This window comes from Morone saxatilis, unplaced genomic scaffold, assembly GCF_004916995.1.
Source record: "Morone saxatilis isolate NCDOM2014 unplaced genomic scaffold, NCSU_SB_2.0 Contig9, whole genome shotgun sequence".
NCBI classification, from domain to species: Eukaryota; Metazoa; Chordata; class Actinopteri; family Moronidae; genus Morone; species Morone saxatilis.
In genome coordinates, this window is record NW_023340268.1 from 20,001,778 (window position 1) to 20,028,742 (window position 26,965).

The following is a 26,965-nucleotide window of genomic DNA, read 5'->3' on the forward strand; positions in this document are numbered from 1 at the left end:
AATCCCAAAGAAATGACCTTCATTTCACTGTGAGGCAATGTGTGCCAAAAGCCAACAAGCTGCCAGATTCAAGTACTGCCTGATAATTAAAAAGTTATTTGCTAATTTGTCCTAAACATTAGCAGATTCCTGCTCTGATACAGAGGAAATTAAACTGAACCAAAGGTCAGCAATGGCAGAATAGTTACAAAGAAATGTGAGTAAACATTGACAAACAATTCCTAAGTGAATACAGAGTTGATATGACTCTGAAATATGTAATGATCCTACAATCCTGTCATAGTGCATGTAAGTTGTGGATTTAAAACCATTCAGACAAGTCACAGGCATGTGTCCATGGAAACCAAATAACCACAGATGGGTGGCTGATAAGTGTTTCTGGATGTGGTCGCCCAAAAGGGCAGATGCCAGTTTCCGTGTGCTCAGCTTTGATTGATCCTTCCTTAACATGTGTAGACTGATGCCAGGTTCAAAAAGTTCAAAGAGAGTTCAAGAAATGTTTTTGTCTCCAACCAACATTGCTACTGCCGTAGAGCTTCTGCCCTGGTGATCTGCCAGTCCTCTGAAGCTCTGCTTTGTTGATTAAATACTCGATCCACTGCCTCTTTTGTCCTCCATCTTTCCACCTCCACATCCCCAGAGTTGACACATCTCTAAACCCTGGTGCTGGCATTGAGGGCAGCTGGAGGAGTCTCCGGTCCATGGAGGTTGAATCCATGGAGATTGAACTGCTTCTGGTGTTTGCTCAATCCTCTATCTTCTTGTTCTGCTCCTCAGCCAGTTGACCCCTCCTGGGTTCTTGTTTGATGACAGAATCTCTTTTGCGATCACCATGTTGGACTTGACCACAGATCTGAGGGAAAAACAAAAGACAAACAGGTAAGAGATGCTTCATATGTCATAAAAACGACCAACCAACAACACAATATGGATTTAAAAGTTTATCCTTAAAGTCTTCTTCATGTACCTGAAAGATGCCAGCAATTTGTTGCTGCTTGTGCTTGATTCTGTCTTTGGGCCCACGACAGTAGTCCTTGGATTCTCTGAGCTGTGGAAAGATCGAACAACAGCATTAAAACAAGCACATAAACCTGCCAGTGCTTCAGGGAATTAAACCCGTACAAGCTGAGGCTTTCATCTTGTATTATTACCCTACTTGAAGCAAAAGCAGTTAGTTCAGGTTCAACTAAGCAATTTCCTTGGAATTCCAAACTAATATATCTTTAGTTTCCTTTTGGGCAGGAATGCAGGGCACACCTTAGAAAACACCACCTAGGATAACATCTAGAGATGGTGTCTAATCCATACTGGTGGTTTCATGACCGCAACAAGTCAAAGACGCAATCTGCATTCCCTTGAGCAAATTGTTTCAGAAATAGCAGCACTTCTAATAAACCATTGGTGATTTCTTTTAAGGCCCTTAAGGAAATACGGGACATTCTCTGCACTATGACTACTACCCCTATACTACAGCAACATTATCACCAACTGAATCATTTTGCCTTCTCTCTGACTCGTCCTCTACATCAACGTACTGTTCAGGCTCTTCACACATGACTGAGACAAGGAGGAGACACAGAAGCGACTTTGATGCTATCTGCCGAAGGAAGGTATGTGATGGAATGTCTTGTTTTGTAGCAGGTCTAGGTAGATGGAGGGGTGGTGCTCACCTTTTACGGCAGAAGCCGGAGCAGGTTTTATCGGCTGGGTTGAGGCATTCGCAACGGTCAGTTGAGCGGCGGCGGCGAGACAGGGGACTTCCCAGGCCATAAGGAAGGAGTTTACTGTAAAAGAAAACAAAACTTCTTAGGACAATGTTGTTGAAAGCATGTAGAAATCTGGGATTCTTCCGGTCTAAATGCAGCTTTCTGAGTATCGTGCAGCCTCACCTTGGTGTGTTGACCCAGATAATATCCAGGTGGCAGAAATAGATGCATTCTTTATCATCCCAGCTATTACAGGAGCAGCGTTTGGTCCTGACGTGGTGTGGATGTGGAGCCTGAGCTGGCAGCTCTGCCCGGTCTGATAAGGGGAGTCCACAACCTAGAAAAACACAAAGGATCCCAAGATTAAAAAGTGCCAACTAATGCTTTGCGGTATGACTGTGCAGTTAGTGAATATCACAAGTAAATACAAGTAAATCCAGATGGCGGGCTAACACCCACTGCTGTGGTTAAACAAATGTGATTGTGATTAATAGTGGAACATATTCATCATATCATAAATTAAGGAACTTGATCCAAGTCAAATAATCCTGCAAGCTGTTGAATAAGTGGTTGTATCAATAATGCTAAGAGATAATATTCCCTGGAAGGCTGAACCCACATCTTGCATTGTACTTTCTGTGGTGACTGGCAGAGAGTCAAAAACATGAAATTTTTTATTGCGCATCTCAATTCTTTTGCTCAACTAATGTTTGCGGTTGTTGCTTTTTAGTAACATTATTTATTTTGGAAAACCTTAACCGTGGTCATATCACCCTTATCTAAACCAGTCAATAAACAACTGGTAATTCAATGCTGCCAAAAGGAATATATTATTTAAGAAGATTTTGTTCACAAAAATCTACAAAATTAGTCACAAATATAAAAAAAAACACCTTAAAATCCCCAAAACAAGTTACTCACCCTCTTGCAGAGCCATGCAGATGAAGAATAAAGTCAAAGTCTTGCACATGAAGGAAGCCATCATCATTCTGTGTCTGATGTTCTGATGTGTAAAGGCAGCAGTTTACGCACTCCAAGAGGTGTAGAAGAGTCTTGTGTGTGTTGGAGAGCAGCAACAGGTGCTTTGTGTTCACACTCCTGCCAGGACATCTACTTTATACCCACACACTCATGATTGCCCCTCCTACATCTGTGCACTGGCCTGTCTATGCAGAACAGTGTTGTTACACAACACACACATACTCCACCTGCCTTCCTCGCATTCCAGCAGTGACCTTAACATACTGCAGTGTCAGCGCCCCCAACAGGGCAAGAAGGGTAGGGAGATCAACTAATGCAGAGATTTTTACAGGTCGGAGATTTTAGATTAACAAATCAGAAGCTGTATTTGTTGATGGTATTCAGCAAAAAATGGACAGTTGTCAGACGGCTACAAATCATTTAGATCATCCTGTGACATTAAACCTAAACTAAGAATGTCTTAGACTGAGACAGAGACTGACATACCAAACTGGAAGTAGTGTGTGGTGTGCATTCACTGTCCTGAAAGTTGCAATTTGGACAGAGAAGACGAATGAATGAATGAAAATTTACCCAGGTCGGTGTATGAGTGTGTGTTTCAGTCTGCCTGTATGTGTGAAGGCGAAGAGAGAAAAACAAAACAGTGTGAGACAAATTGCAGCAAGGGAAAAAACGAATGAGGTGAAAGACAATAAAGAAAGAAATAAATAGAAAAAGAACTGGCCCATGAAAGAAAGAACAGAAATGTGATTGTCTGTAGCTCAGCTAGCACTGTGAGTGGTCTCTACCTCAGCAAGCTTCTATAACCATACATTTGTCAACATTTCCACTACATAGCAATGATTTCTGGAACAACAAAAAAAAGCGCCTGATCTAAAGAGAGTTTGAATTTCACCTACAGTCAGTCTGGCAGTGGGTCATACGGCCCACAGCGATCTTTCGCTGTAACAACTAATTACTATATATTAATAATTAAAGTCTGATAATTGGAATTTAGATATGGAATATTGATATGCTGTAGCTGCAAGCTGAGACAACATGTAAACGGTATCACTTTCCTTTTTTAATTTTGCTGTATAAACACTTAATAAACCATTTATAACAGATTAAGTGTTTGCTCGTGTATTTGTCAACAGTTCAGTTGGGGGGTAACAAAAATAATACTGTAACTTATTACTTTTTGGGTAACTGTCATATTATTAGTACATTTTATTAGTAATTAGTTACATTCAATGAATTATAATAATAATAATATTACTGTAATAGTAGAGAGTATCAACTGTTTGCACACATACCAGTCACTCACAGGCAGGTTTAATATGGATTATAAAACTCTTCAAATGAAACAGTTCTTCATGTTCTTTATTAAAACATATAATAGCAAATATTTCTGAAAATATAAAGACGTATTTTATATAATTACAATATATCATCACAAATACATTTAGTGTTTATTCAGAGGCTTAAAGAAATTACAACTACTAAATGTCTTTATCTGTCTTAATCATACTGTATTTACCATTTAGTCATTGTTTATATACAGCTTATAAATTCTAAATGGGAAATGGTTCATAAAATGACAGCAGGCAGAATAATAAGAATACTTTGTGGAGCCAGTGAGACTACAGTGCCAGCAAATGATTGTCACTCAGACAGGAGGCCATGTGAGGCCACACTGTGTGTTTTTTTCTCTTTCTTTTTTCCAGAGGCGTGGGGCATTCAGGATGAGGCTGGAGGCGGCAGAGGAAGAGATGAGCAGTCGCAGCAGGAACAGACGCAGGGTTTGCATGTGCCACACGGCTGATACGAGCAAGATGAAGTCAAGGAGAGCTGTCAGCACCCCCCGCAGGAAGGTGAGGTCATGGCACGACTGTTACACAAACAATACCTCAGCGTTCAACATGCTTTGGCCTTCATGAAGAGATACGCGCCCGCCTGCCACATCAGCTTTGTGCGCCCCCCACACACACACCACCATGCATACAGGGCACTGACACACACTGTTAGTTGGTTTACACTGCCTATCTCTTACCGGCGACAAAAACAGACATCATGGATTTGACCGCAGTTACAGTATGTCATGCAAACACCCTTAGGTATTCCTCGCTCTTATCAGCTATATACTGGATTATATCATTCAAATCCACAGGTAGGTACAATCATAAGGAACCAATGACATATGTGCATCTGATAACAGGATGCCACAGGGAAGAATGGATGGATGAGGGTGAACTTAGACACAACGATGCAAAGAACAAAGAGACACATTATTTATAATACACAGATAATTCAGCATGTTTTTATTCTACAGACTTTAAAGGCTTCCTATCAGGAGACTATAGTAAACTATATGTCATATACTATGTTGCATATTGTAGGCTTTATGGTGTATACTTCGTTTGTATAGAATTTACCTATTACCCACGTTTCTCTGGTCATTTAAACCTTTTGACTTTAATATACTATATCTGTTATCATTATTTGTTGTTTAAAAAAATATTGACAAATTTTCATTTTAAACCTTTTCTATAGCTCATCTACAATTCTTTTTCTTTGTATTAAATACATCTATAAAAAAACATTTTACTTTATGGCTTCCAAAGAGGACTCCTTACTACTAAATTACTTAATTTTAATATGAAACTGCTGTCAAAGTCAAATTCCTTGTAAGAAGAAACCTCCCTGATCAACCTCAGACATTTTTATTTCATTTATTTATGATCTATTTATTTAAACCCTGTCAGAATCTAAGTTTGTGTAAACTGTCCATCTGACGACAATGAGTTTTGGACAATTATAGAATAAAGCGCAATGAGCTCCATGCAGGAAATGTCAGTTAATTAATAGATTTTCTCTGGAAGTCAAGGAGTTTCTAGTAATTCTGAATGGGTTGGTTTTTCAGCCACATAGTACAAAAGAATACATTTATTTCATATGCACGTTACCATAAATGGTTGCAACGGAAGCCAGACCAAAGAGAAAAAACAAAGCAATTGGAAACAGGAAGGGGTACAATTGTTTAGGTTACTGAAGACCTTCAACTGGAAAATCTTGCAAATGTGAGGAATTTTACATCACAGCTCCAGTGAAACCCCAGATTATAGGCAGAGACACCACACAGGAACAGGAAAAAACACTTCTGAACCATGCATATCTGTGTGTGGTCATAGTTTATAGGGGTTAAGGGGTAGGGGGAAAAGCCAAAAGGATGTCACAATGCAGAAAGATTGGCATTTGACCAACTATTTGTTACAGTGAAGAAGAAGGAAAAAAACCTAGAGCAAATATTTGTCCAGTGGTGCAGACTGGAGGAATGGGCTCAATCTAAAGGTACCCCCACCTCCTCATTTCCCCTTCCCCTTGTCCCTTTCCCCTGCTGCTCGCTCCAGACAAGGCAGCAGAGAAACACAGTGACTCTGCAGTCGCAGTGTAAAAAATGTGCCCTTATCTATTTCCCACTTCCGGCTGCTGCTGAAGGGAGACAGAGGAATGTGAGGCGGTGCGATGACAAACAAGTAGCGGAGCCACGATTGCAGAATCCTTTGAAATTCCTCGAGGATGACATTTAACGTACGGGCTGTGACACAATAACACACAAACAAGTTCAGGATGGAGTGAAAAAGTTAAAAAAGGGGTTTATGTCGTTGGAAATTCAAAAATTATGACATGAAACAGCAAAATATCTGCTGACTGTTTAAAGTCCAGGTGAAAGGAAAAATGTCCATGTGACCCTTTAAAATCTTTGTACTTTTATGTAGCTGTCAGATGGGGTTAGCTAGTTAGCTCGTGCAGCAGCAGGAGCCAAACCTGGCAAAAGACACCTCGGTATTCAGTCCTGGTCTGGCCGGTGGAAGCTCCCAGTCCCGACAGAGTCTGCTAATGGGTCCACTTCAGCTGCTAGACCGGGGGGGGGGACGTAACACACAGTGCTATTAGCTACAAGTCCCTCTCTACACGCCTGTTTTAACAGGAAATACTTAAATATGCTGTTGTTTCATGTGGACTAGGAGTAAAGAATAGTTGTTTATCTGTTCTAATTTTAGCTGCATAGCATGTAAAGCTAACTAGCTTACAACAGAAACCTGGGATTACTTCAAGGCTATTAATGAAGGGTTTTTGTGGGGGGTTACAGTTCAGAGTGTAGGTCCCATTAGCAGCTCTGTCCTGCTCTTTAGCCTACTGCATTTTGGAGTCCACACAGTCAAACTTGTTACTGACGATAGCAAGCTATTATTTGACAAACCAAACAGTTAGTCTGCGTTTAAGCCATTTCTCTTGAAAAATTAAAAAAGCCACATACTATTTGAAAATACAAACAATAAAGCATAAATCTTACATCAGCTGGCTATACACAGTTTGTATGTATTGAACTGCTTCAAATCTGTAACACTGTAGGAGTTGCTAAGCTAGCTAGGTTCTCCTCCAGGAAAAGTTTGTTTTCATTCTGCCGGCATGTGTGCATGCATAAGGGGGACTGGGTTTGGCAACCTTTAACTACACATTCTACATGAGATAAGCAGGGCTCACTCATCTTGGCTTTGATTTAAATCATTACCAACATCAGTAACGTAACTGAAGAATGCCAACATGTCACTCTTCTTCCTTAATAGGTCAAAAAATGTGAAGACAGGAAGCAAACTTGGCAATTATTGAGGGAAGAAAAGAGCAAGTAACGGTGACTCACACACGACCCTGATGTGAGTGAGGTGAATATATGGGCCATACCTCTGAACAGTATGAGTACTCAGACCGAAACTACAAAAGAACACACACTGTGCAGGACGGTACCTGTCTCATTTTCTTCACATTCCTCACTAGACATAATACCAAACTACTATACTATATAAAAGCTACAAATTGAATTTAAATGTTACATTTTGTTTTAAACTGTATCAAAATAAATTGATTACAGAAAAACAAAACAGTGGGAGGTGGAGATTGATGATGGAGGAATCTGCATGCATACTTTAAATGAAACAGGACCAAGCTTCCTTCCATCCATCTCTATTTAACTCTACTGTAAGAGCTTTAATATTTTAATGAACTCATCATGTTTAAATGGCAACCATAGGGGCTTAATGTCATTACTGCAAATGGAAAATGATGCATCATTTAGTAATGGAGAAATGAAGTTGAGAAAAGTGGAAAACAAACATCAGAGATTTGTTTTCAGTGGAGAATTTGTTTAGGGTCTCTACTTTGAAATTAAATGAACCTATGATGACATAAATCCTGTTTCTGAAAAAGGAAGAAGAATAAAAAGGAAGGGGGAAACAAACCAAGTCTTTTATGTTCATCCTCTCTCTTTTTTTTGTTTTAATTAAATGTAATCTTTGAGCCTACTTACTTACGTGTTATTATTGAGATGAAAATAACAATATAAAGCATGTTCACATATTCTGTCCTTTAATAAACTCAGTTTTGCTGACATATAGAAGTCAAGGCCTCAAAGATATTTCTTGTCAGTGATCTGTGCTTTCACACTGCATATTCTTGGCTCAAGGCTAAAAGTTGACCCTGGAATAATTTAGCCCCTTTTCACACACACACACACACACACACACACACACACACACACACACACACTTTTAAACATATCGTATAGTGTTATACGATTCACACTGTACTTCTACTAGCCCTGAGTTAAATGTCTGTTGAACCATGCAACTCATTTTTACATTTCTGTTCACATTTTGTTTATTTTAGCCCTGTTTCACACTGGCACCTTTTAGCCCCATATTTATGCTCGGGGCTAACCCTGCTGCAGAGCTGGGCCAGCAAGTCCTGGTCCAAAGTCGGGGTTAGAATGTGCCACTGAGAAAGCTTTCTTATTGTGCAGTGTGAAAAGCCCTCATGAGACTGTTGGGCCATTTCGCTGATGCAAATCTCCTTTTTGGCCTCCATTAGCAACAGAAATCCCCCATTCAACGATGGTTTCAAAAATCCCCCTTTAAATGTTTCCCATCCCAATTTGTCACATTGTTCTCCTTTACCTGTGAATTCTATCACAGCACTACTCCTTTGGAAATATGTCAGAATAGTTCATTCATTTGCTCTTATCTATTGTCGTTGTCATTGTCGTAGATGACACACAATTCCAAGGTAATCTTTGACTTGTTATTTCTGTTGCTGTGGACACTCTGGCATTTGTTCACTTCCACCACCTTCGTCATGGACACTTGTCTGTACAGTCCCAAAAAAGGGAGGAATGATCATAGTGAAGTTAATCATAGGTCTGAAGGTGAAAACATGCCTCTGTTGACTCGTTTGTATCATTATGGATTTGATTATGTGCCTCTGTCTGATTATCCCTATTGTGTGTGTGTGTGTGTGTCATTTCCTGGATGATTTATTACAGGAGAGGCTTTCTGTATATGGGCCACTACCTCCAGTGTGTGATGTCATTCCTTTGGCAGCTTGAGCCAAGATTAAAGTTGCTTACTGCTGCCACCCAGTGGTTACATTTGCCTTTTTCAGATGTGGGAAACAAAGACAAGATGCCTTCATGACCACATCATCACAGAGGAGGAACGGGAACATCAATGTCAAAGACTACAAAATAAAAAAATAAAACAAACAAAATAAAGGACGGCCATAAAACAGATTCTCAGGAAAATGAGTGTTCCACTCTGAGCAGTGGAGTTTAAGAATCAGTTACAATCTCACTGTATCGCCACAGGGTGGTGCCACAGTCATCAACACGGTGTCTGCTCATCCCTTTCACTATTCTTTTATCGACCTGGAACTGAATTGTAAAGAAAAGCAAAAAGAAAGAAAACTGATTGTCCTTAAACATTCTGAAAGAAAACAAAGAATATTACACCATTAACCCTGATGTGACAGTGGACAGGCACTGAAATGTGAGCTGTTACTATATGCTGGATAAGACCATAAAGGTATGTTACATATTTAAAGTCTTTAAATGTTCAGTTCAACCTAATAAAAAAATTTGCTCCACTGTGGAATCTTGTAATCTGTACACAAGCAAATAAAACATTAGAAAATAAGAGATACCACTATGGGGAGGTTAACAAAATAAAAAATAGAAAAAGGTTTTGAGATTTGAGTGACCTGACCCTTTAAATGACAAATGACATACTTTACACAAAAAAGTAGTATTCCATGGAAAAGAAGGCTAATAAGACCACACGCGTAAGACAGTTTTAATATAAATCTGTAAAAATGAGAAGTTTAATGGTAAACATGAAAATGACAAAGTGATTGTATCATTTATAAAAGCAACAACACAAAAATACATGTATCTGTTTATGAAAAAAACTGCACCGTAGCTACCATATACGTGAAACAGGTTTCCTCTGGATATCAAATTATTTGTCAGTGCACTCCAAATGTCTTGATCTGAAACTTCTTTTCCTAAAGACATTAGAAAAGGAGGTGATCGTAACCCTGCTTCTTTGAACACAAACAAAGACGACAAGAAGAACAACAAAAAAACTGACAAATAATAATAATCACAGCCTTTTAAGAATGACATTTCAAACCACAATCTCGACATAAAATTGCACTTCAAAATACTGGTCGGGGTGAATAAATATTTGTAGTACCTTTCTATATCCATTTTGGTAATACAGTACATTAACACAGCAATAGTATATTAGAGCTGTCAAAGGGGTTAATAGGGAAACTGATTAAAACTTTGTCTATTTTCATTCCAGCTGCTTTTGCATATTGTACAGAATTTGCATAATAGCACATAAATAAATTAACACCGATGACATCAAACAAGAGGGTAAAAAAAGATTTACAAAACATACTGCATATCTAACATAGTGTCTATATATATTATTCATATAATTACATAATAGCGTCATTCAGAAGCGGTGCTGAAGTGCTCTTGCCTTTTGTCCCCGGTCTCCAAACCAGTGCTGTGTTTTTACAACAGACTGCTTTTTAGACTTTTGCACTGTCCCTTCAGACTCTCCCTCCTATCAGAGTTGTGTCTGGGAGGAAGGAGCCTTTTTTTGGCCTTGGGTGGTCTCGGGGTAAACACACCTCTCTGTGACTCTCTGTGCATCTGTGTTTACCTCCGGACGCCAAGTCTCCGTCCCGGGACTCGGCGGTTGCTGTATGCCGAAACACCCTCGACTCTTCCTGCGCAACAGGGCGTCCGATCGGCTGCTCCCGGACGCTCCCCCTAATGCCTCGGGGTCCGTTGGGCTGGCTGGGCTGCTGGGCGACGTCTCTTTGAGAGTATCCTGGCGCTGCAGCAGAGAAAGCCTCCCCTTTGGAGTGTCACTCAGTCTCCAGGATGTCCCTGCGGGGTTAGTCGTGGCTGGCGCGGGGCTGCTCACCAGGCTGTACAGAGGGAGCAGGGACCTGGGCTGAATCATGTGAATCCCCCCGATGGGAATCAGGAGGCTCGGGGCCCTGCCTGAGTGCTGGGAGTGCAGAGGGAGGTGACTCAGGAGGTTGTGGGCTCCCCGAGGCCGCGTGGGATGTGGGGTCAGACCAACGTCATCCATGAACTGCAACAAAACAAGATGAAATGAAAGTTCAATGTTGTGCTGACACTAGGTCCCTAACAATATAGAGCTGGATATGATCACAATAGGTCCCCTTTTTACTTCCTGTGATTTAGTGATTACAGGTGCAACAAAGACCACAGACTTTGAATGGGCGGGGCAACTGTCAATCATTTGTCAATCCATTTAATTTTGTCAATCAGAGGCTTACAATCCTCTGTGAGTCTGTCTGTCAGAGGTGGAACAACCGGAGGTAAGTGAAACACTTTTTTTAGCCTGCAGTTAGTTCCTCTTTAAAGACATCATTATAAGGCCACCTGCCTGAGAGCGAGGGGAATGGAAAACAACAAACACCTCTCCTGGTGAGGCACTGAGGTTGAGTCCAACACTTGCAGGCTCACTGAATTAACAGGCGCATTCCTGGGAAGTGCCGAGGGCTCTGTCCAAATCCACAGAGACTGCTGAGGATGCAAACTCCACCAGACTTTGCTCCAAAGATGAACCATACTTCATAGTAATATAGAGGGGGCAATGTAAAACAAAAGGAAAGAAAGCAGTAAAACCTAGTCCACCTATGCAAACACAATTTGCATACGATTTATAGCTTAAAGTCCAAATGTGCACCATGTTTTTTTGTAATGCCTTTATGAATTTGTGTATTATAATCTGCCGGAAAGGGTTGATGGAAAAAAAAAGGGTGTCCACAGAACGGAATGAATTGCAGTTGAGGATTTCATCTGAATAACAGTATAATACTGTGCATATCGACCTTTATCTTTGTCCATGGAACAAAAATGCATTTTATCCCCTTGCAGCCTTCTGCCATTGTAAACATGACGGCATCGCCCAAGTGTGCAAGTCGTTTATCTGCGACATGCTAAAACATGGAGCAACAGTAGCCAGAGAGAAGAGACAAAGTAGTGAGGTAGTTGCTAACATTAGCCACCATAACCAGACTAAGTAAGACTGCAGCAGTAAAACCACTGAGTGTATTGAACTGAGCAAGGGTGCATGTTATATCATAAAAGAGGAAAAGGGTATAAAAGATTGTGTTATTTCTTATTTCAAGTACATAGTCTCGCTTTAAATATGTTTCTAAATTTCCTCAAACATATCCTTGGCATTTTTGCACTGCAATACCTTACTGCCAATCGTACATATGTGAAGATACTGATACATATATGATAAGCTAATGTGGGCTAATATCGCTCTAGTGTAATTAGTACAACAGTATTAGAATGCAACATAATATTGAAACATAATAAAATTTGTTAAAAAATATCTGCGGTACTATTTAAAACATATTCAGGTCTACAGAAGTTCATATATGCACACATCAAATATTTAGGCATATAAAAATGGCTCCACTTACCAGCATTTACAGCTGTAGCTAACATGTGAACAGAAATGTCTGTGAGTGCAGATGTGAAAAACAACCCTGTAGAGAATGTGAATTAGTATCTGCTCCTATGAGACCTATATTAGTGTGAGGAGGAAGCGGTGAGGTTACACCATAACATAACCACAAGTTTGACATGAGTAGACATGTTTTTTTTTGTTTTTTATTAGGGTGAACTGAGATTTTCACCCACGTTGTTTACGTCGCCGACATGTGGTAACAATCTTCGGTATTTAACGATCGGCCTGCTTCTCATTTTATCAGCGGCTGCCCAGGGAAAACATGTTGTGTCTATTTGGGAGCTCTCCTGCATTATTTTAAGGCATCGGAGCTGCAGGCTTGGTTTGAGTGATATAAAACAAGAGAGTTGCCTTTCCTTCCTTTTCCAATAAATGTGCGACTTTAAAATAACCTCATATGTACCAGCCTATCTATATTTGTTCTAGATGTTGACTTACTGGGATTTAACTGAGCCACACAAGATTAGCTTTGTGAGCCAAAAGCTGATTTATTTAAAACTGTAGGCTAAACTAACAGAGATGGATCAAGTCACAGGTGAGTGAAGACTGCGGTTTGAACAAAAGCCACGTTTTGGCCAGCGTTAATTATACATACGACAAAAACGGAGCATCGTGACAGATTCAGACTGAGATAAAAACAATGGCTGGGTTAGGTTACAAGTAGAAAACTTATGAAAATGTGAAAACATGTTATGTCACCATGTGACTTACCAGTCTTGCTGTAGAAGGTCGGTCTCTTGGGTGACACCGAGAAGAAGTGTCCGCCAGGGAGCCTGGAGGCCCAGAGGACTCAGATCCATGGGACTGGACTACTCTAGGAGAAAGACCTCTAACAGGGGAGACTGGTCTCAGGGCGGAGGTTGAGACATGGCAACTGGATGGGGAGAGAGGGGAAGGGGGAGCAGGGGACTGGTGAGGCCTAGGCGATGGGCTGCGAGGTGGAGACTGCTCCCTCTGTGGAATCAGGGATGGGGCACTTGGAGAATGGGAGCCTCCAGAGGACGCCGATGCTGAAGTGTCAAGGCGTCGGCGGGCAAACAGGGCCCTCCTGGTGCTGGCCAAGCTCTTCTGGGTAGAATCCTTGGAGGGAAGCGGGGAGGACTGACTGGGTTCAGGCTCCATCGGCTGCCCTCCTGGATGAGATGTCTCGCTGTCAGAGGAGGTAGTGTGAGAGCTTTCAGCCGCCTTGGATCGGTCTTCATCACATCTGCCATCCTTGTCCTTCGCATTGTCATCCTCATCATGTCCACCCTTCCCCAGATCAGAGTACCGATGATCTTTTCGTTTATGAAATGAAGGTTCTTCACAGACTCCTAGAACAGAAAATTCACTTTTCAACACATTTAACTTTCTTATAGCCAACTGTAGCAGGCTGTTATTGGGCAGACATCTCTTGTGCATACAACAGAGATTACTTTATAATTTGGGCTATTCTTTACTGTTTCTACCACGTCAAGCATAACATTTTGGTATAATTCTCTGTATTTTTAATGAAATTTCACATGGGTTATTTGAAGGAGCTATATGTAAGAAGTGACCACCAATCGAATTCATTCATCATCATTAGAAAGTTAAGTTGCCATTAGCTATTTGGGCTTAGTTAGCTCAGTTAGCTGTGCAGCTAGCGGTCCTATTAGTTGACTCTTCCCAGACTAGGAGCTCGGACAACTGAGAGAGTGTTGGTTTTACACCACTAAGACAGGGGCTTTGGAGTGCTGGGAGGAGGAGGCTTTCAGGTCTGGCGTAGGAGGGACCTAACAGGGAATGCTGATGGGATGCGGCGCCAAAATGGGCACCAGAACCGGAGTACGGAGAGCGGACAACGGAGCAGTAGACATGGCCGGACAGCCTCCAAGACCGACGGAGGCCAGTTTGACGACAGGGAATAGAGTACCGAGGTGATTTACCGCGGCTCCGACCAGGACTGTCACCGGGAACGAGAGGAGCGAGATGGAGGTCGGTTATCAGTCAGCGGCCACCTCCAGAGGCCTAAGCAGGGGGGACGGCAGGGCAGCCCCGGGGTGCCAGGAATCAAACCTGGCAAGAAAACCACTTTAGTGTTGATGGACTGAGGGGAGACTGGACTCTACAGTGACTTAATTACTTGTAATTTCCTCTTTAGGTACAAAGTGGTATTACAAGACAAAATGGACCGGGGCTAGCTGGTTAGCATGCTAACTTCAGTAGATATCTCTGCAACACAATACATAATACGTCTTTGACTTAACGTCAGAACTGTTTATTTCTTTTTTAATTTTTAAATGTTTTAAACTAAAATTCTTACAAATAGCTCCTTTAAGTCATAACTTTCCTAACTGCACCAATTTGTAGGGATGTTCAGGAATAATATGAAAGTGTATAGGCATGAATGGGCTGTGTTGTGACCAGTACATTTCTTCCCTGGGTGTAACGTATAAGAGCCTCTCCCTTGTTTTTTCGTGGCAAACCTTCTCCCACATATCTTCCATCTTGTACGCCCAAGATCTTGATAAGCTGCTGACCAATGTTTACACTTCTCTTCAAACAAATGTGAAATGTTGAAGCTCGATCAAAGTGACAGAGTATATAAGCCAACAGAATTAGTGCACTGTTTGAGGCTATTGGTCATTTCAGTGTTTTGAAGGAAGGAAAATCACGTGGCTCGGGTTACAGCAGTGGATATAATTGTGGGTAGTCTCCATTAAAAGCAGTGTTTGGGATCTTAATAACTTAATGCACTCTGTCTAGCTTACAACACTACACTGTGTGTTGCAGCAGTACATTAGCTTGATGTTTCTATATCATATAGATGCATTTTTAATTAGTTTGTCTGGAAGTTGATTGAACATGAATGAAAAAACTTTTCACCCTACCAAATAACATATTTTTGATCAATAATATAAGTTTGAATAGTCAGCTTTATACACAATAATGTATGAAAATTTGGCTGTGTGTAATACTGTCATTAACTGCTCACTCTGTGTTTTGGATGAAGATCACAATTACTATAATGTTCAATGTGCTGGAGCTGAATGTTAGCTATGTACAGCTAGTTAGCTATGTAGCCTGCAAACATTTTCCCCCAGTAGGTAGCCTACTTGCTTTGTTGCTCAATCTACAAACCAAGGTGCAACACAAGACAAGTCCATTTGGCATGAGCGAGTACAACATTATTTGTATCTGTGTCCGTACTCGGAATGGGTGGTGCTTATGCTGGACGTGGGTGTGGCTTCCGGAAATTGTTAATTTAAGCCTGAAATTGGTATGGGTTGATCAGAAATAGCTATATTTATTAGAAGACTATTTACAGAACAGCCTCAGAATTGAGTTTCAGGGCAATGAACACCAGAATAAGAGAACTATTTAAAGAACAGAAGTTTTTAATATAAAAGCTGCTATATTTAGTTTAGATATTGACATGTTTTAGAATGTTCTTAGCATAAATATGGCAGAAAATTTGGTTATCAGTACATTAAATTCAAAAATATTATCACTGGCACTTCAGTATAAAAACACACTCACACACAAAAATGTGTACCATAGTGTACCTTCATTTGTGCCATCTGGGTAACAACAGATTTCTTTTCTATGTGCCTTAGATCTCAGATGCCCAGCGAGTATACCTGTAAAATACAAAAAAAGGGGGAGCTCATACTGGATGCACGGACATCACAAACTTTAAAAGAATAAAAAAAAATGTGTCTATCCTTACCCTTGGCTTTGACGGAAACGTTACAATGTTTGCAGGTATATGGTGGCGATTCTGTGACGCAATGGGTGCAGTTGTACAGGATACTGGTATTCTTAAGGTGGAATCCACAATCCTCACATTGGCACTTCCCTCCACTTCCACCATACGTGATTGCATACTTCTCATTTGATCTGTAGGTGTGAGGAGAGCAAGAGGTTTCAGTTTCATCCTCAGAGCCTTTCCCTGTCACTTGTCTATTGATGCTTCTCCTCTGAGGATGATGGTCACAATCAATATGAGTGTAACTGGAGCTGACAGACGGGCTGCGGGCCCTTTAGCACCTGTAAGCAGCTTTTTAGTTCCTGTATTTATCCAGTGTAAGTACGCTATCTATTTGGCCTCTGCTACACAGTGAGCTCACACTGTGGCAGCTGGGCCCGGGGTCCACCCCTCCACATACACTGAGGGTCCCTCAGCGAGGCACCCACTTCACCTTCAACAGAGCAGCTTTCATAAGCCAAAACCAGACCCCCCTCCCTCCCTCCCACTGCCTTACAACCCCATCACAGCTCACACCACCACTGAGTGCAAACAGGGGGGAGCCTACGATGTGGCCCAAGGTCCGGGGTTTGCTGCAGCCAGCCAATAAAAACAGGCCAGAGAGGGAGGGAAACCCTGGCCCAGACCAGCTGCTGCTCCAAATAAGCATGAAAAAACACAGAAAATGAAAACACATTCCTACGACAAATAATCCTTATGATTATAATCGGCTGTTTTTTCTTCTATTTTCACTACAGGCTTCACGGCTGGATAAACTGGGCAAGTATGATAAATGGTGGCTTTTACAGTTTAGAAAAACTTTCAAAGTTAATGAAAGAGGAACACTTTGCCGTCATGCCAGGACACTATACCCTTACACTGCAAAGCAGCTATATTCATAGGATTTTCATGCAGCACATTTTCACACCCAAGATCTAAGCCCAGGTCCCCTTGCCTTCCCCTGGGCCAACAAGGAAAAATGGCAGTGTTCGACTACATTGCCGCCTCAGTTTAGTCTTTTTGTCCCTCAGACAGACTGATCAGACAGAGAAGGAGAGAGCGAGCAGGCGTAAGGATGACTCACTCTTTTAGGAAGGCTGTGATGAGCGTCAACATGAGTCACAACAGGGATTTGTTCACAGACACACTCCCAAACCAAAAAGAGACACACAGATGGCACCTCTCTGCACTCTCCTGCGTCGCAGCACTGTTTATTTCTGATGGGTAACAGAACTACTGAGCGTGTCTGGTTTAACCTCGCTGCAAATTCATTTGAGAAGATGCTTCAATAAAGACAAATAAATAACAGGACTATGTCACAACTTACATGTCTGCAGACTGTATTCGACTAAATTTCAATATGAGAATCAGTCATTGCTGTTCTTGTTATCTTTTTAATGTATTGAATTTCTCCGTTCTGATCTCTGACTAATGTACCATTTATAGTTCACATCACATTTGTTCAAATAACAAACAGGCAAGGGATAATACACCGAAGGTGTCTATTATTTTTATTAGGACATTATGTGTTAATATGCTTATGTAATTGGCACTGACCAAAAGGATAATATAAATAATTGTTCAAGCTGTTCATAGTTAGTTTTATACATCATTAGGTTTATTTGAGTGAGAGTTATCTGATAATATAGCATTAAGGAAAAGAACAGTCGATACGGTTACTCACATTTTAACATACCATTTAATATACTGTGCATTGCAAAGATTTAGAACAGTGGTTAAACTGTAAGTTTGCTTGACGTGTCCTGTTAAACAGTTTGTTTTTTATATATGTTTTGGGGGCTTTTTCCCTTCATTGATAGGACAGGTAAAGATAGACAGGAAGGGAAGAGAGAGAGAGAGGACACGCAGCAGGGGCCCACAGGCCAGACTCAGACCCATCGCTGCTGCAGCAAGGACTCAGCCTTTGTCCAAGGGGCACCAGCTCTGCCAGGTGAGCTACCTGTCCATTGATAGTAAGATGCATTTCGTCTAGACATTACATTTTATAAATATTCATGTTTTTTTTTTTGTTTTTTTAAAGAAATGGCTTTATACACACTATCAAAATATAGGTCAGCCTCAACAGTCAGGTGCCCATATGGACATTTAAAAAGGTTTTGCTTTCAGTAATCATTTCTCCTGCTCATACTAATATGAGGCTTCAGAAGTGTGACCAAGACAAATCACATCATAGATATCCCATATATCCAAAGTCTTTTTAGTATAAAATTCCCTCTTACTGAATTCACTGACAGTTGAGCTGCAGTGGAGGGATATTAATTAACAAAAAGAGGGGTTTTGGACTGAAAAGACATTTGGAAGATACACATTTCTCCTTTTGTCTGTTTTCCAGCCCAATTGCATTTAGTATGGCAAGCTCCCTTTAATGACTAATGCACTGTCTGTACATGCGCCTACTGTATATCTTCTGCTCATTCCATTGACGTCAGTGTAAGGGAATGAAACGTGCTTCCACTCCATGTGAATGGCTGTGATGGTTGGTGTAAATGAATCTCTGCAGGCGCAAAGGAAGCAAGGTAGTTTCCTGGCTTCAGCCCCTCAACAGACGGGCTCTGTTGGTGCAGACAGCCAACCCTTGGCCTCTTCAACATGGTGGACAGACAACAGTTTCCACAACATACCACAATATGTGACGCAAGCCCTCAACACCGTAAGTAATGAGGTACATCAGATTTAACACTAAATATGTACAATATGTCAGGTAGATACTCTTATGCTGAGCTGTCATAAGATCATACTCACCCACTCTCAGAGATCCAAACTTCGGAATGTTGTTTATTTATGGAGCATGACTGTACTTCCTCCTCCTTCTTCTCCTCTTCCTCCTTCTCCTCTCTTCGGTTTGACCTGTTGTCATCTGCTGACTGCTGTCCCTTCCTTGTTTCCTCATGGTCTCTGCAGTATAACTGGCTGATGTAGACCTATACTCGAAAGAGACATGGGCAAATTCACCAACTCTGCTCCAGCATGCCCAGGGAGACAAGAATTGGGAATTCTCATTGAACGTTGTGTTTAATAGCATTTGTTAGAGCACATATAATTTTTTTTCGTTTTGCCGTCATTGTGAAGATATTGATACTCAGGTCTTTATCATTTAGTGCTGGATAGTTAGCAAAGTATTATTTCCTGCCCTGTTAGGATTGAGGCTACCATAGGAATTGCAAATATATAATCTGGCAATGCTAACCCACCCATTGCTGCACCTTCTGTACATTCCTAGAATCAGAATCAGAATCAGAATGCTATATCAGAATGCTAAAACCAGAATGCTAAAACCTATGCTAACCTACCGAGAATCTAAACCATGCCAGGAAGACCCCTGAATCAATTTAACCTAACCTCTCTCTCAGACTTCCGTGTCCTTCTTCATTTTGATTAGTCTAATAAATGTGAAAATTTCAAGAAATTCTTCTGGGGTTGTCATTTTACATTGTGCTATCGTACAGATTTCCTTACTGTAATCAGTGTTAGAGTTGTAATTACCTCAGTGGAGCATGGTCTTTTGTTTTCCTCTTGTTCCATTGACTCAGCTGTCCTGACTGACATTTGGGATGTGGTGTAGATGGAGGGACTGAGCCTCTGCTTACAGTGCAGCAGAGACAGAGCAGTCTTGCTGGAGAGGCCGGGTGGGTTGGGGTCATAGCCGCTAGTGGACCACGATGAATACACAGAGGGCTTCTGTTCATCCAGAGTAGAAGGGTTTGGTTTAATGTAGTTCAAATAGCACCAGCTGTTACAGGTGCTGGACAGCAAACTGGGAAATGATGGCCCAACATGTGTGATGGGAGTACAAACACTGGGTAGACATGACTGACTCTCCCCTTTGAGTTCCTGATTGCACGTGTCCACCTGATTGCACGTGTCTACTGCTGCCTTGTCAACACATCCCCTCTCCCTCTCCTCTTCTTCTTTTACTCGTTTCTGCTGCTGCTGAGACTCAGGGAGGATCTCTATACTGTTTGATGGGGAAAGCATGCGCTTGTTGCCCCCTGAGGCTGATATCCTCAGGCCATCGTCAGACCACAAGTCAAGGTCTGGACTCGTGTTCCTATGGTCTCTGTAACCAGCTGCTGGGTTACCTATGTTGTGTGAAAAAGTATCAACCTTCTCCTGGGGCTGGGGGGAGGTGGACTGAGACAATGTGGTGTATATGGCACATGCAAGGGTGAGGGTGTCTGTTTGGAGACGCACTGCTACTGCTGGAGATGTGACTGGTCTCAGTAATTCCAGACTGGAGGTGATGTGAGGGACAGAGTGCTGGATGTGGGAGTGACTTACTCGAACCTCTGAATGATCATCATGTAGTAAAGGAATCTCTAGCTTCAGCCCTGTAGACATAGGGAGATAGTGAGCTCTGGCTGCCCCAGATGGTCCATGTGTAGGATAGGGTTGTGGTGCTTGAGGAGGTGGCTGCCCTGTATGGATGTGTGAGGACTCTTCTTTTACAGGATCAACAGATGGGCAGTGAGTAAGGGAGAGTTCTGTGCTGCCTTTCAACTGAATATTTTGACTGAGTTTCCACTGAGAGAAGATCTTTTTGCATTGTAATTTGGCTGGATTATGCAAGACTGTGTCACCTGATAAAGGAGAAGTAGGGGACCGACTGCAGTACACAGAAGTCGGGCTTGCTTGAGAAGATGTGCTAGGGCTGACATGTTGAGGACTACGGCTCGGTATGGTACACTGCTCCTCTTCCTCCTCATCTGGATCTCTGATAGCAGTGTGTCTCATGAGGAGACATTTTCTTCTTTCCCTCCAGCCAACTGCAGAGCGCTCAGGGGACAGGCAACTATAGTCAAAAGACTTACTGCGGGTCTCAGCCATTAGGACACTTGGTTGTGGGTCATGAGGTGCCTGCTCTGATGCTGAGCGCCTCATCTCCCTATGCTGATGCACACCAGGCACTGTCAACATGTTAGGAGCTCTTGATCTCCGCAGTGGTGTTGCTATCTCCATGTCTGGTCTATTTGCCTCTTCAAATGATGTGGAACGACTGGATGCATAAGATGCACTACTGTCCTGACTAGGGCTGCGGGGGAGGGATATAGAGTCAAAACTGGATTCACCGGACGACTGGGCAACCTCGGCTAGACGTAAGCGCTTCTTCTTTGGAGGAAGCTTTTCAATAGGAAGCTGGGCCAGAGAGGGGCTTCTCTGTGGCCACTGAAATTCATCAGGTTTCTCTGAATGTTTTGCTGTGGAGGTTGGCTCTACTCCGGTCCCTGTGCTCATGTTGGAATCCTCTGTGACCAGTATTTCTGGAACCAGCACATTGTGTTGGCGGACCAGCTTCCGGTTCGTTAGTTTTGCCGACTGTTGTTGGGGCTGTTTCTGAGGCACCAGCTGATATTCTTCATGAGGTGGAGAATTTTTTGTCGCCTCAGTGCCTTGATTCTCATTGCACAAAGATTCTTGTTTTTCAAATGAACTAGTATGCTGAATTACTGAACAGGTTTGCAGTGTAGGTCTTCTGGGGCTGTCATAGACTACATTGCTTTCATCTTTACACTGTCCTGAAAAGAGGTCAGGAGAGGGTAATGAAGGAGAAGAGGGGTCATCAAATTCAAAACTGTCTTCTTTTCTTCTCTTGCGCATTGCTGATGCTCCTGCTCTGACTGCATGGTTAATTAACTGTGGGCACTCCATTTGACTAATTACCACCTCATTTCTGGGATGATGTGCTAAGCACAGGCTTTGCTTGTGTTTCTTATAACCTTCCCAATCTTTGCATCCAGTGCCACAGGCCTCACACTCATATGGCTGCGGTTGACTTTGCTTGTGGTCAGGCACAGTGGTTACGCTGTCAGGGTAAAATGAATGAGAACCCTCTTCCTCTTTTGTAAGTTCAGCACCAGGTGGGATTTCAATAGCTGGCTGCCGTCTTAGCATCCCATAGCGACGGGATGCCTGCCTTTCAGAAGGCGGTCGTTCATCAAAGGACTGACTTAAGCGGAACTTACTGGGGCCACCACTGGAGGCGTCAGATGCAGATGGCATAGAGTGACTTCTCACCAGAGGGGCTGATGTTTGGCCAGCTGGCTTCTCCACATTTAGGGGTGGATGATGAAACTTTTCACATGGGACTCCCATGGTGATGGAGCCACTGTTTTTATAGCAGAGATCTCCAGCTTTAGGGCTATGAATAAGCGGTTCTTTCATAGATGAACTCTTTTGAGACTCTGAACTATTCTTTCTGGAGAGCGAAAATCTCCTTGGTTTTACACTGTCAATTTTACTGGTGTCCACCACTGCCTCGTTGATAGTGATAAGTTTGGTGATATGGTCAATGACTTGCTTCTTGGGGACTGTGAATGGGATGGTTTTGTCCTCCTGACCAGAGGGCTGCTGGTTATGGTGCCGAGGCATCCTCTGCAGGTGTCCGAGGCGTCCATACTTGCCGAGGATGATCTCTGCATAGCTTTTGGCACTTGTGTTTGGGGGGCTGTCCTGTGGCTGCTCAGTACTTTCAGAGCGAGAGAAATAACCAGATTCTGTGCTGCCTTTACTCCCTAAAATTAGAGATGAGGCCTTTTCATCAGATGAGTCTCGGGGACCATGTTTTCCTCTACTTAGACGCAGGGCCAGTCTTTTTTTCACTGCGTAAGAGTCATCCTTTCCTCCAGTGCAATCTTTGGCCCTATCTGTTTCATGACTCTTGATTGAGGCCACACTGCTTTGTCTTTCTGTATGGGAAGATGCTGATGATAACTGTCTGGTTTCATCCTCTGACTCAGTGACTTGTTCCTCTAAAGATCTCGGCTCTCCAAGTGCTAGACCTGCCTTCACCCTGTGTGTATGCGATTTGCGGTGTTTGTACAGGTTACTCTTGGTCTTAAAAGAGAAGCCACATGGGGCACAGGGATAGGGTCTTTCACCTGTGTGCGAGCGAATATGTTTCTGTAGGACACTAGGCTTTGCACATGCACGGCCACAGTAAGTGCAGACATATTTGCCTGGTCTTTGAGGCTTACGCTCACGTTTCTGTTTTGGGGTCCCCTCCTGGGTTTCTGGTTTAGACTGGGTGGGGCCACCTGCTGAGGAAGTTGAGACTCCTGGTGACAAACTAGCTTTTGTTGCCTCATGTTTCTGTTCCAGCGCAGTATCCGAGTCGATGCTCTGCCGCTGGTGCCTGAGACGTTTACGTTCAGGAGGCTGTCGTCTGGACTGTTTGGGTTGCTGTAGTGTGCCATGGGGCTTCGGGGAGCCAGTTTCCGGTTGCTCACAGGGCTGGGAGGGAGACTTAGGCTGCGGGTCTCGATGATGAGACTCTGATTGACAATGCTCTTGACCTCCGGACTGCTCCCCAGTCGTCAGGGAACTATGCAAGGCCTCCATAAAATGGAAAGACAGCCTCAGGTAGACAAGTGGGATGTGTCTGCCTGTGCCAGGCTACAGAGTTCAAGCCAAATCATTAACTGGATAATGGGTGTAATGTGAGTGAATTTTATCAAATTATATCCACTTTAGTAGACTGTCACACTTCATATTGTTCACTTGTTTTGCTTAAACTCTATTGCTTGACAGCAGAATGATGCCATCAAATGTAAAACAGTGGCATCAAAGAATGCAGCTGTGATATGTCGTGTGCTGTGGAGGAAGTCCTCTGCCATGCTGCCCTAAAATATCCCATCATGAAGCACTCAGCCAGTCCTGCTGCCACACACTGATTCTTCTGTCTTCTCAACATAAAGATCTGTAAACACAAACATCTCATTATATAGAATAGTGCATATAATTCAACTTTGAGACACAGATAAGCCTCTGACCCTTGGCTAACCAAATATGGATATTTATGTTTCATGTGTTACATAATCACTGTATGTGTCATAGCATTCAGCTTTCACTTTCCCCTGGCTGCTGAATACTTTGAAATTAGAATGGTTTATGTAATATTTCTGTACAAAAATATATCAGCATGCAGCAAGTAAAAATGATGATGCTGCTAACGTTCCCAGAGAGAGGCAATATGTCCAATGGTTGCGACAGGAACATTCCAATAACAGCATAATCTGAATTTGTCATAGTCTTCAATGATTTCTAATCAACCATGCATTACTTATTTCAAAACCTAGGACCACAATATCTTGCTGTCGGACAGCATTACACATCCCACCCACTTCCATTAAAATGAGTCAGATCTTCCCGTTGCAAGACAGAGCAAAATAAATAATATCCAATGGTTTACCAATTTCACAAGGAAATACCAGATCCTCCTGGTGGAGGATGAAGGGAGTTACTATATTAAAATGTGTTGCCATACAAGCACCTTTTTCTTTTTTGGTGTTAATGAAATTGCTTTGCTTGAATATTTCTTTGCATAATTAATTACACTGGGATTAACTAAGCGACTATGGCATGTGAACCTGATAGAGTGTCTCAATGTGCTCTAATTAATGCTGCATTTTTGACATGTTGTGTCGTCCAGTATCAGGCCATGCTTCCTTCAAAATCATGGTCATCAGACAATGCTACAGCACAATACTGCTGCATTTAGAGCACTTGTGAATGACTCTGCCTCATTACTTTACAGCATATGGATAACTGTATTTGATTTACTGTGATTTTAGATACTTGCAAAGGCCAAGCAAGAGACGGCAAGGGATGGCTGTTAGCTGTGAGTGCATACACAAGGCAACTCAGTGGAGATACTGAAGAAAACTCCCAATGTCTTTTTGTGCCAGCATACTGAAACAGTAAACAAGGCATCCCACGCACTGACCAGCTGGTTTCTACACCCACGTTCTGGTGGAAGACGGCAAAGCTGCTGGATTGTATCCAAATTACTGATAACAGGTTGATAGCCATCTTTGGTTTAACTTGTGGGAGTATGTATGCCAGTATTGGATGAATATTAAACCAACATTACTTTTTGTTATAACAAAAAGCAGGCATATACAGTAGGTATATTATATCTGTACTCTGCAGAAGATCATTCAGATGTCCTAGGCCTAAATCTCTTGCATTGAGACTAGTTAGTAGTAAATGTAGGTCAGACAGGTAGTGTAACTGGACTAAACTTTTGGAGGAGAATCAGAGACTCAGTCGTCTCACTGAAAAAAAAAAAAAAAAGAAGGCCTCAGAGCTCAGACTGTGAGACCCTGCATACTCTGCATGAGGGTGATGATGACTGGAGTGAAATGAATTTCAGACGCAGCACTTGCAGTACAGAACTGGCACCTAAAAGCAAGTGACATTTTTAAAATCATGCAATAAAATCTGCTCATTTACACTTAGACGTGTCACACATGTTCCAGAGCTAACATAAGACTTGTCATTTGCACCTCTTGTGGTGCAAATGAACCTAGCAGGCAGGGTTTTTTTCTTCAACCCTTCTCTCCACACGGATCCTGTTTTCCCCCTGTCCTTGGCTCTCAGCCTCGGTCATTCTCTCTAGGTGAACCGTTCCACGGCTCTGCTAGAAAACACACGTCGAGGTGTAATGTTCTCAGAGTCAGACAGCGGTTTGCTAGGACAAATTACTACATATTTATTACAAACTAAATATCAGTATAGATTTCTGTAGATCTCCTCTTAAAGGGGAACTCCAACTATTGTACACACACGGAGTACAACTGCATTGTGAGCAATGTAATCTGATAAATTGCCTGAAGTGGTCACCTGAGTCAGTGTCTGTTGGGTCTGCAGGCTATACATTTGAAAATGAAAAAAGTCTGGGGGTGTGGAGTTAGAAATGAGCAACCCGCTCCTCATCTACGCTTCTGACTAGCAGCGCAAGGCTACATTAGCCGCTACTAGCATACAAAATTGAATCTCTGACTAAACTGTCAGCAGTGAACAACAGTAATGTTATAAGGAGTTCGGTCGGAGACCTGCTCTTTTTGGAAAGTGTCCTGAGATAACTTCTGTTATGAATTGTGGCGCTTATACAAATAAAATTGAATTGAATTGAAGTTGTATTGGTGGGTGAATGTAGTTGAGTTGTTGGCAAAGAAAAGAAGAATGCATATGAACAGAAAAGACAGGATGTCTGGTTCTACTGCGATCACGATTTTAGAATACCTTCGTGAGGTCCGACAGTGTTTATGTTGTGCATTGTTAGTGCAGATGCTGAAATGGGTAGAAAGGCTCTTTTAACCACTTTATGTTGACTGTGTTTGATGGACTGTTTTTTTCCAGCAGATATGATAAGCCAATAGTTCCATAACCTGTAGTGTTACACTCACTTGGAGGGCGAGAAAGGAGAGGCAAAGCATGAGATGATTTAACTCATTCCATAGCTCTGACACAACCAAAAATATAACAGGCTGAACACAAACAACAAGCAAAAGACAAAGAGTTTGACATTTTAACATAGCTTTGGTGGCAAAATACCAAGTTCATGGAAAATGGCATACTTTAATGTAATGCAGCCAATCCATTAGTTACTAATCACCCACCAGGGTTTTCCTGTAATATCTACCAGTCGATCATTAGCCTATAGCCAGTCTATAGCCAACAGCCTACAGGTTAAGACTTCAGGCAGGGATATAGCAATGTGTTGCAAGTTAAACTGTATTTACGCACATGTGCGGAAATGCGCTGTTAAACGGGCCTTAGCAGTATAATAATACACAATATAAAAGGTCGCATTTTTTCAGCTTGTCTTAATGGTGCAGGTGTGACAGTATTTGCCGAGTGAGGCGAGG

General features: G+C 42.1%; 2 protein-coding genes across 2 annotated transcripts; both read right to left on the bottom strand.

Annotated features, from left to right (window-relative positions):
* Positions 1 to 6: 6 nt before the first annotated feature.
* On the bottom strand, positions 7 to 2,779 carry edn2 (endothelin 2). Its single transcript, XM_035680896.1, has 5 exons — positions 2,628 to 2,779; positions 1,890 to 2,043; positions 1,671 to 1,784; positions 968 to 1,048; positions 7 to 853 (listed from the first exon to the last, which is right to left on the bottom strand). The coding sequence occupies exons 1-5, from the start codon at positions 2,692 to 2,694 to the stop codon at positions 754 to 756; spliced, it is 516 nt and encodes a 171-aa protein (XP_035536789.1). The 5' UTR covers positions 2,695 to 2,779; the 3' UTR covers positions 7 to 753.
* A 7,093-nt stretch (positions 2,780 to 9,872) lies between these two features.
* Positions 9,873 to 25,816, bottom strand: hivep3a (HIVEP zinc finger 3a). The gene is made up of 6 exons (XM_035681897.1): positions 19,803 to 25,816; positions 19,062 to 19,240; positions 16,281 to 16,450; positions 16,117 to 16,191; positions 13,301 to 13,902; positions 9,873 to 11,173 (listed from the first exon to the last, which is right to left on the bottom strand). Exons 1-6 carry the CDS (start codon positions 23,652 to 23,654, stop codon positions 10,637 to 10,639), a joined length of 5,415 nt encoding a protein of 1,804 aa, XP_035537790.1. The 5' UTR covers positions 23,655 to 25,816; the 3' UTR covers positions 9,873 to 10,636.
* Between the last annotated feature and the right edge of the window lie 1,149 nt (positions 25,817 to 26,965).

Excerpts from the sequence above, each read along its gene's own strand:
- edn2 (XM_035680896.1), bottom strand. The coding sequence starts at position 2,694 with ATGATGATGGCTTCCTTCATGTGCAAGACTTTGACTTTATTCTTCATC. Across the intron at positions 1,785-1,889 it reads ATCTGGGTCAACACACCAAG|TAAACTCCTTCCTTATGGCC; the intron begins GTGAGGCTGCAC and ends TTTCTTTTACAG. Across the intron at positions 1,049-1,670 it reads TCCGGCTTCTGCCGTAAAAG|CTCAGAGAATCCAAGGACTA; the intron begins GTGAGCACCACC and ends ATCTTTCCACAG.
- hivep3a (XM_035681897.1), bottom strand. The coding sequence starts at position 23,654 with ATGGAGGCCTTGCATAGTTCCCTGACGACTGGGGAGCAGTCCGGAGGT. Across the intron at positions 16,451-19,061 it reads GTTTGGATCTCTGAGAGTGG|ATCAAATGAGAAGTATGCAA; the intron begins GTGAGTATGATC and ends TCACACCTACAG. Across the intron at positions 11,174-13,300 it reads GACCTTCTACAGCAAGACTG|TTCATGGATGACGTTGGTCT; the intron begins GTAAGTCACATG and ends GTTTTGTTGCAG.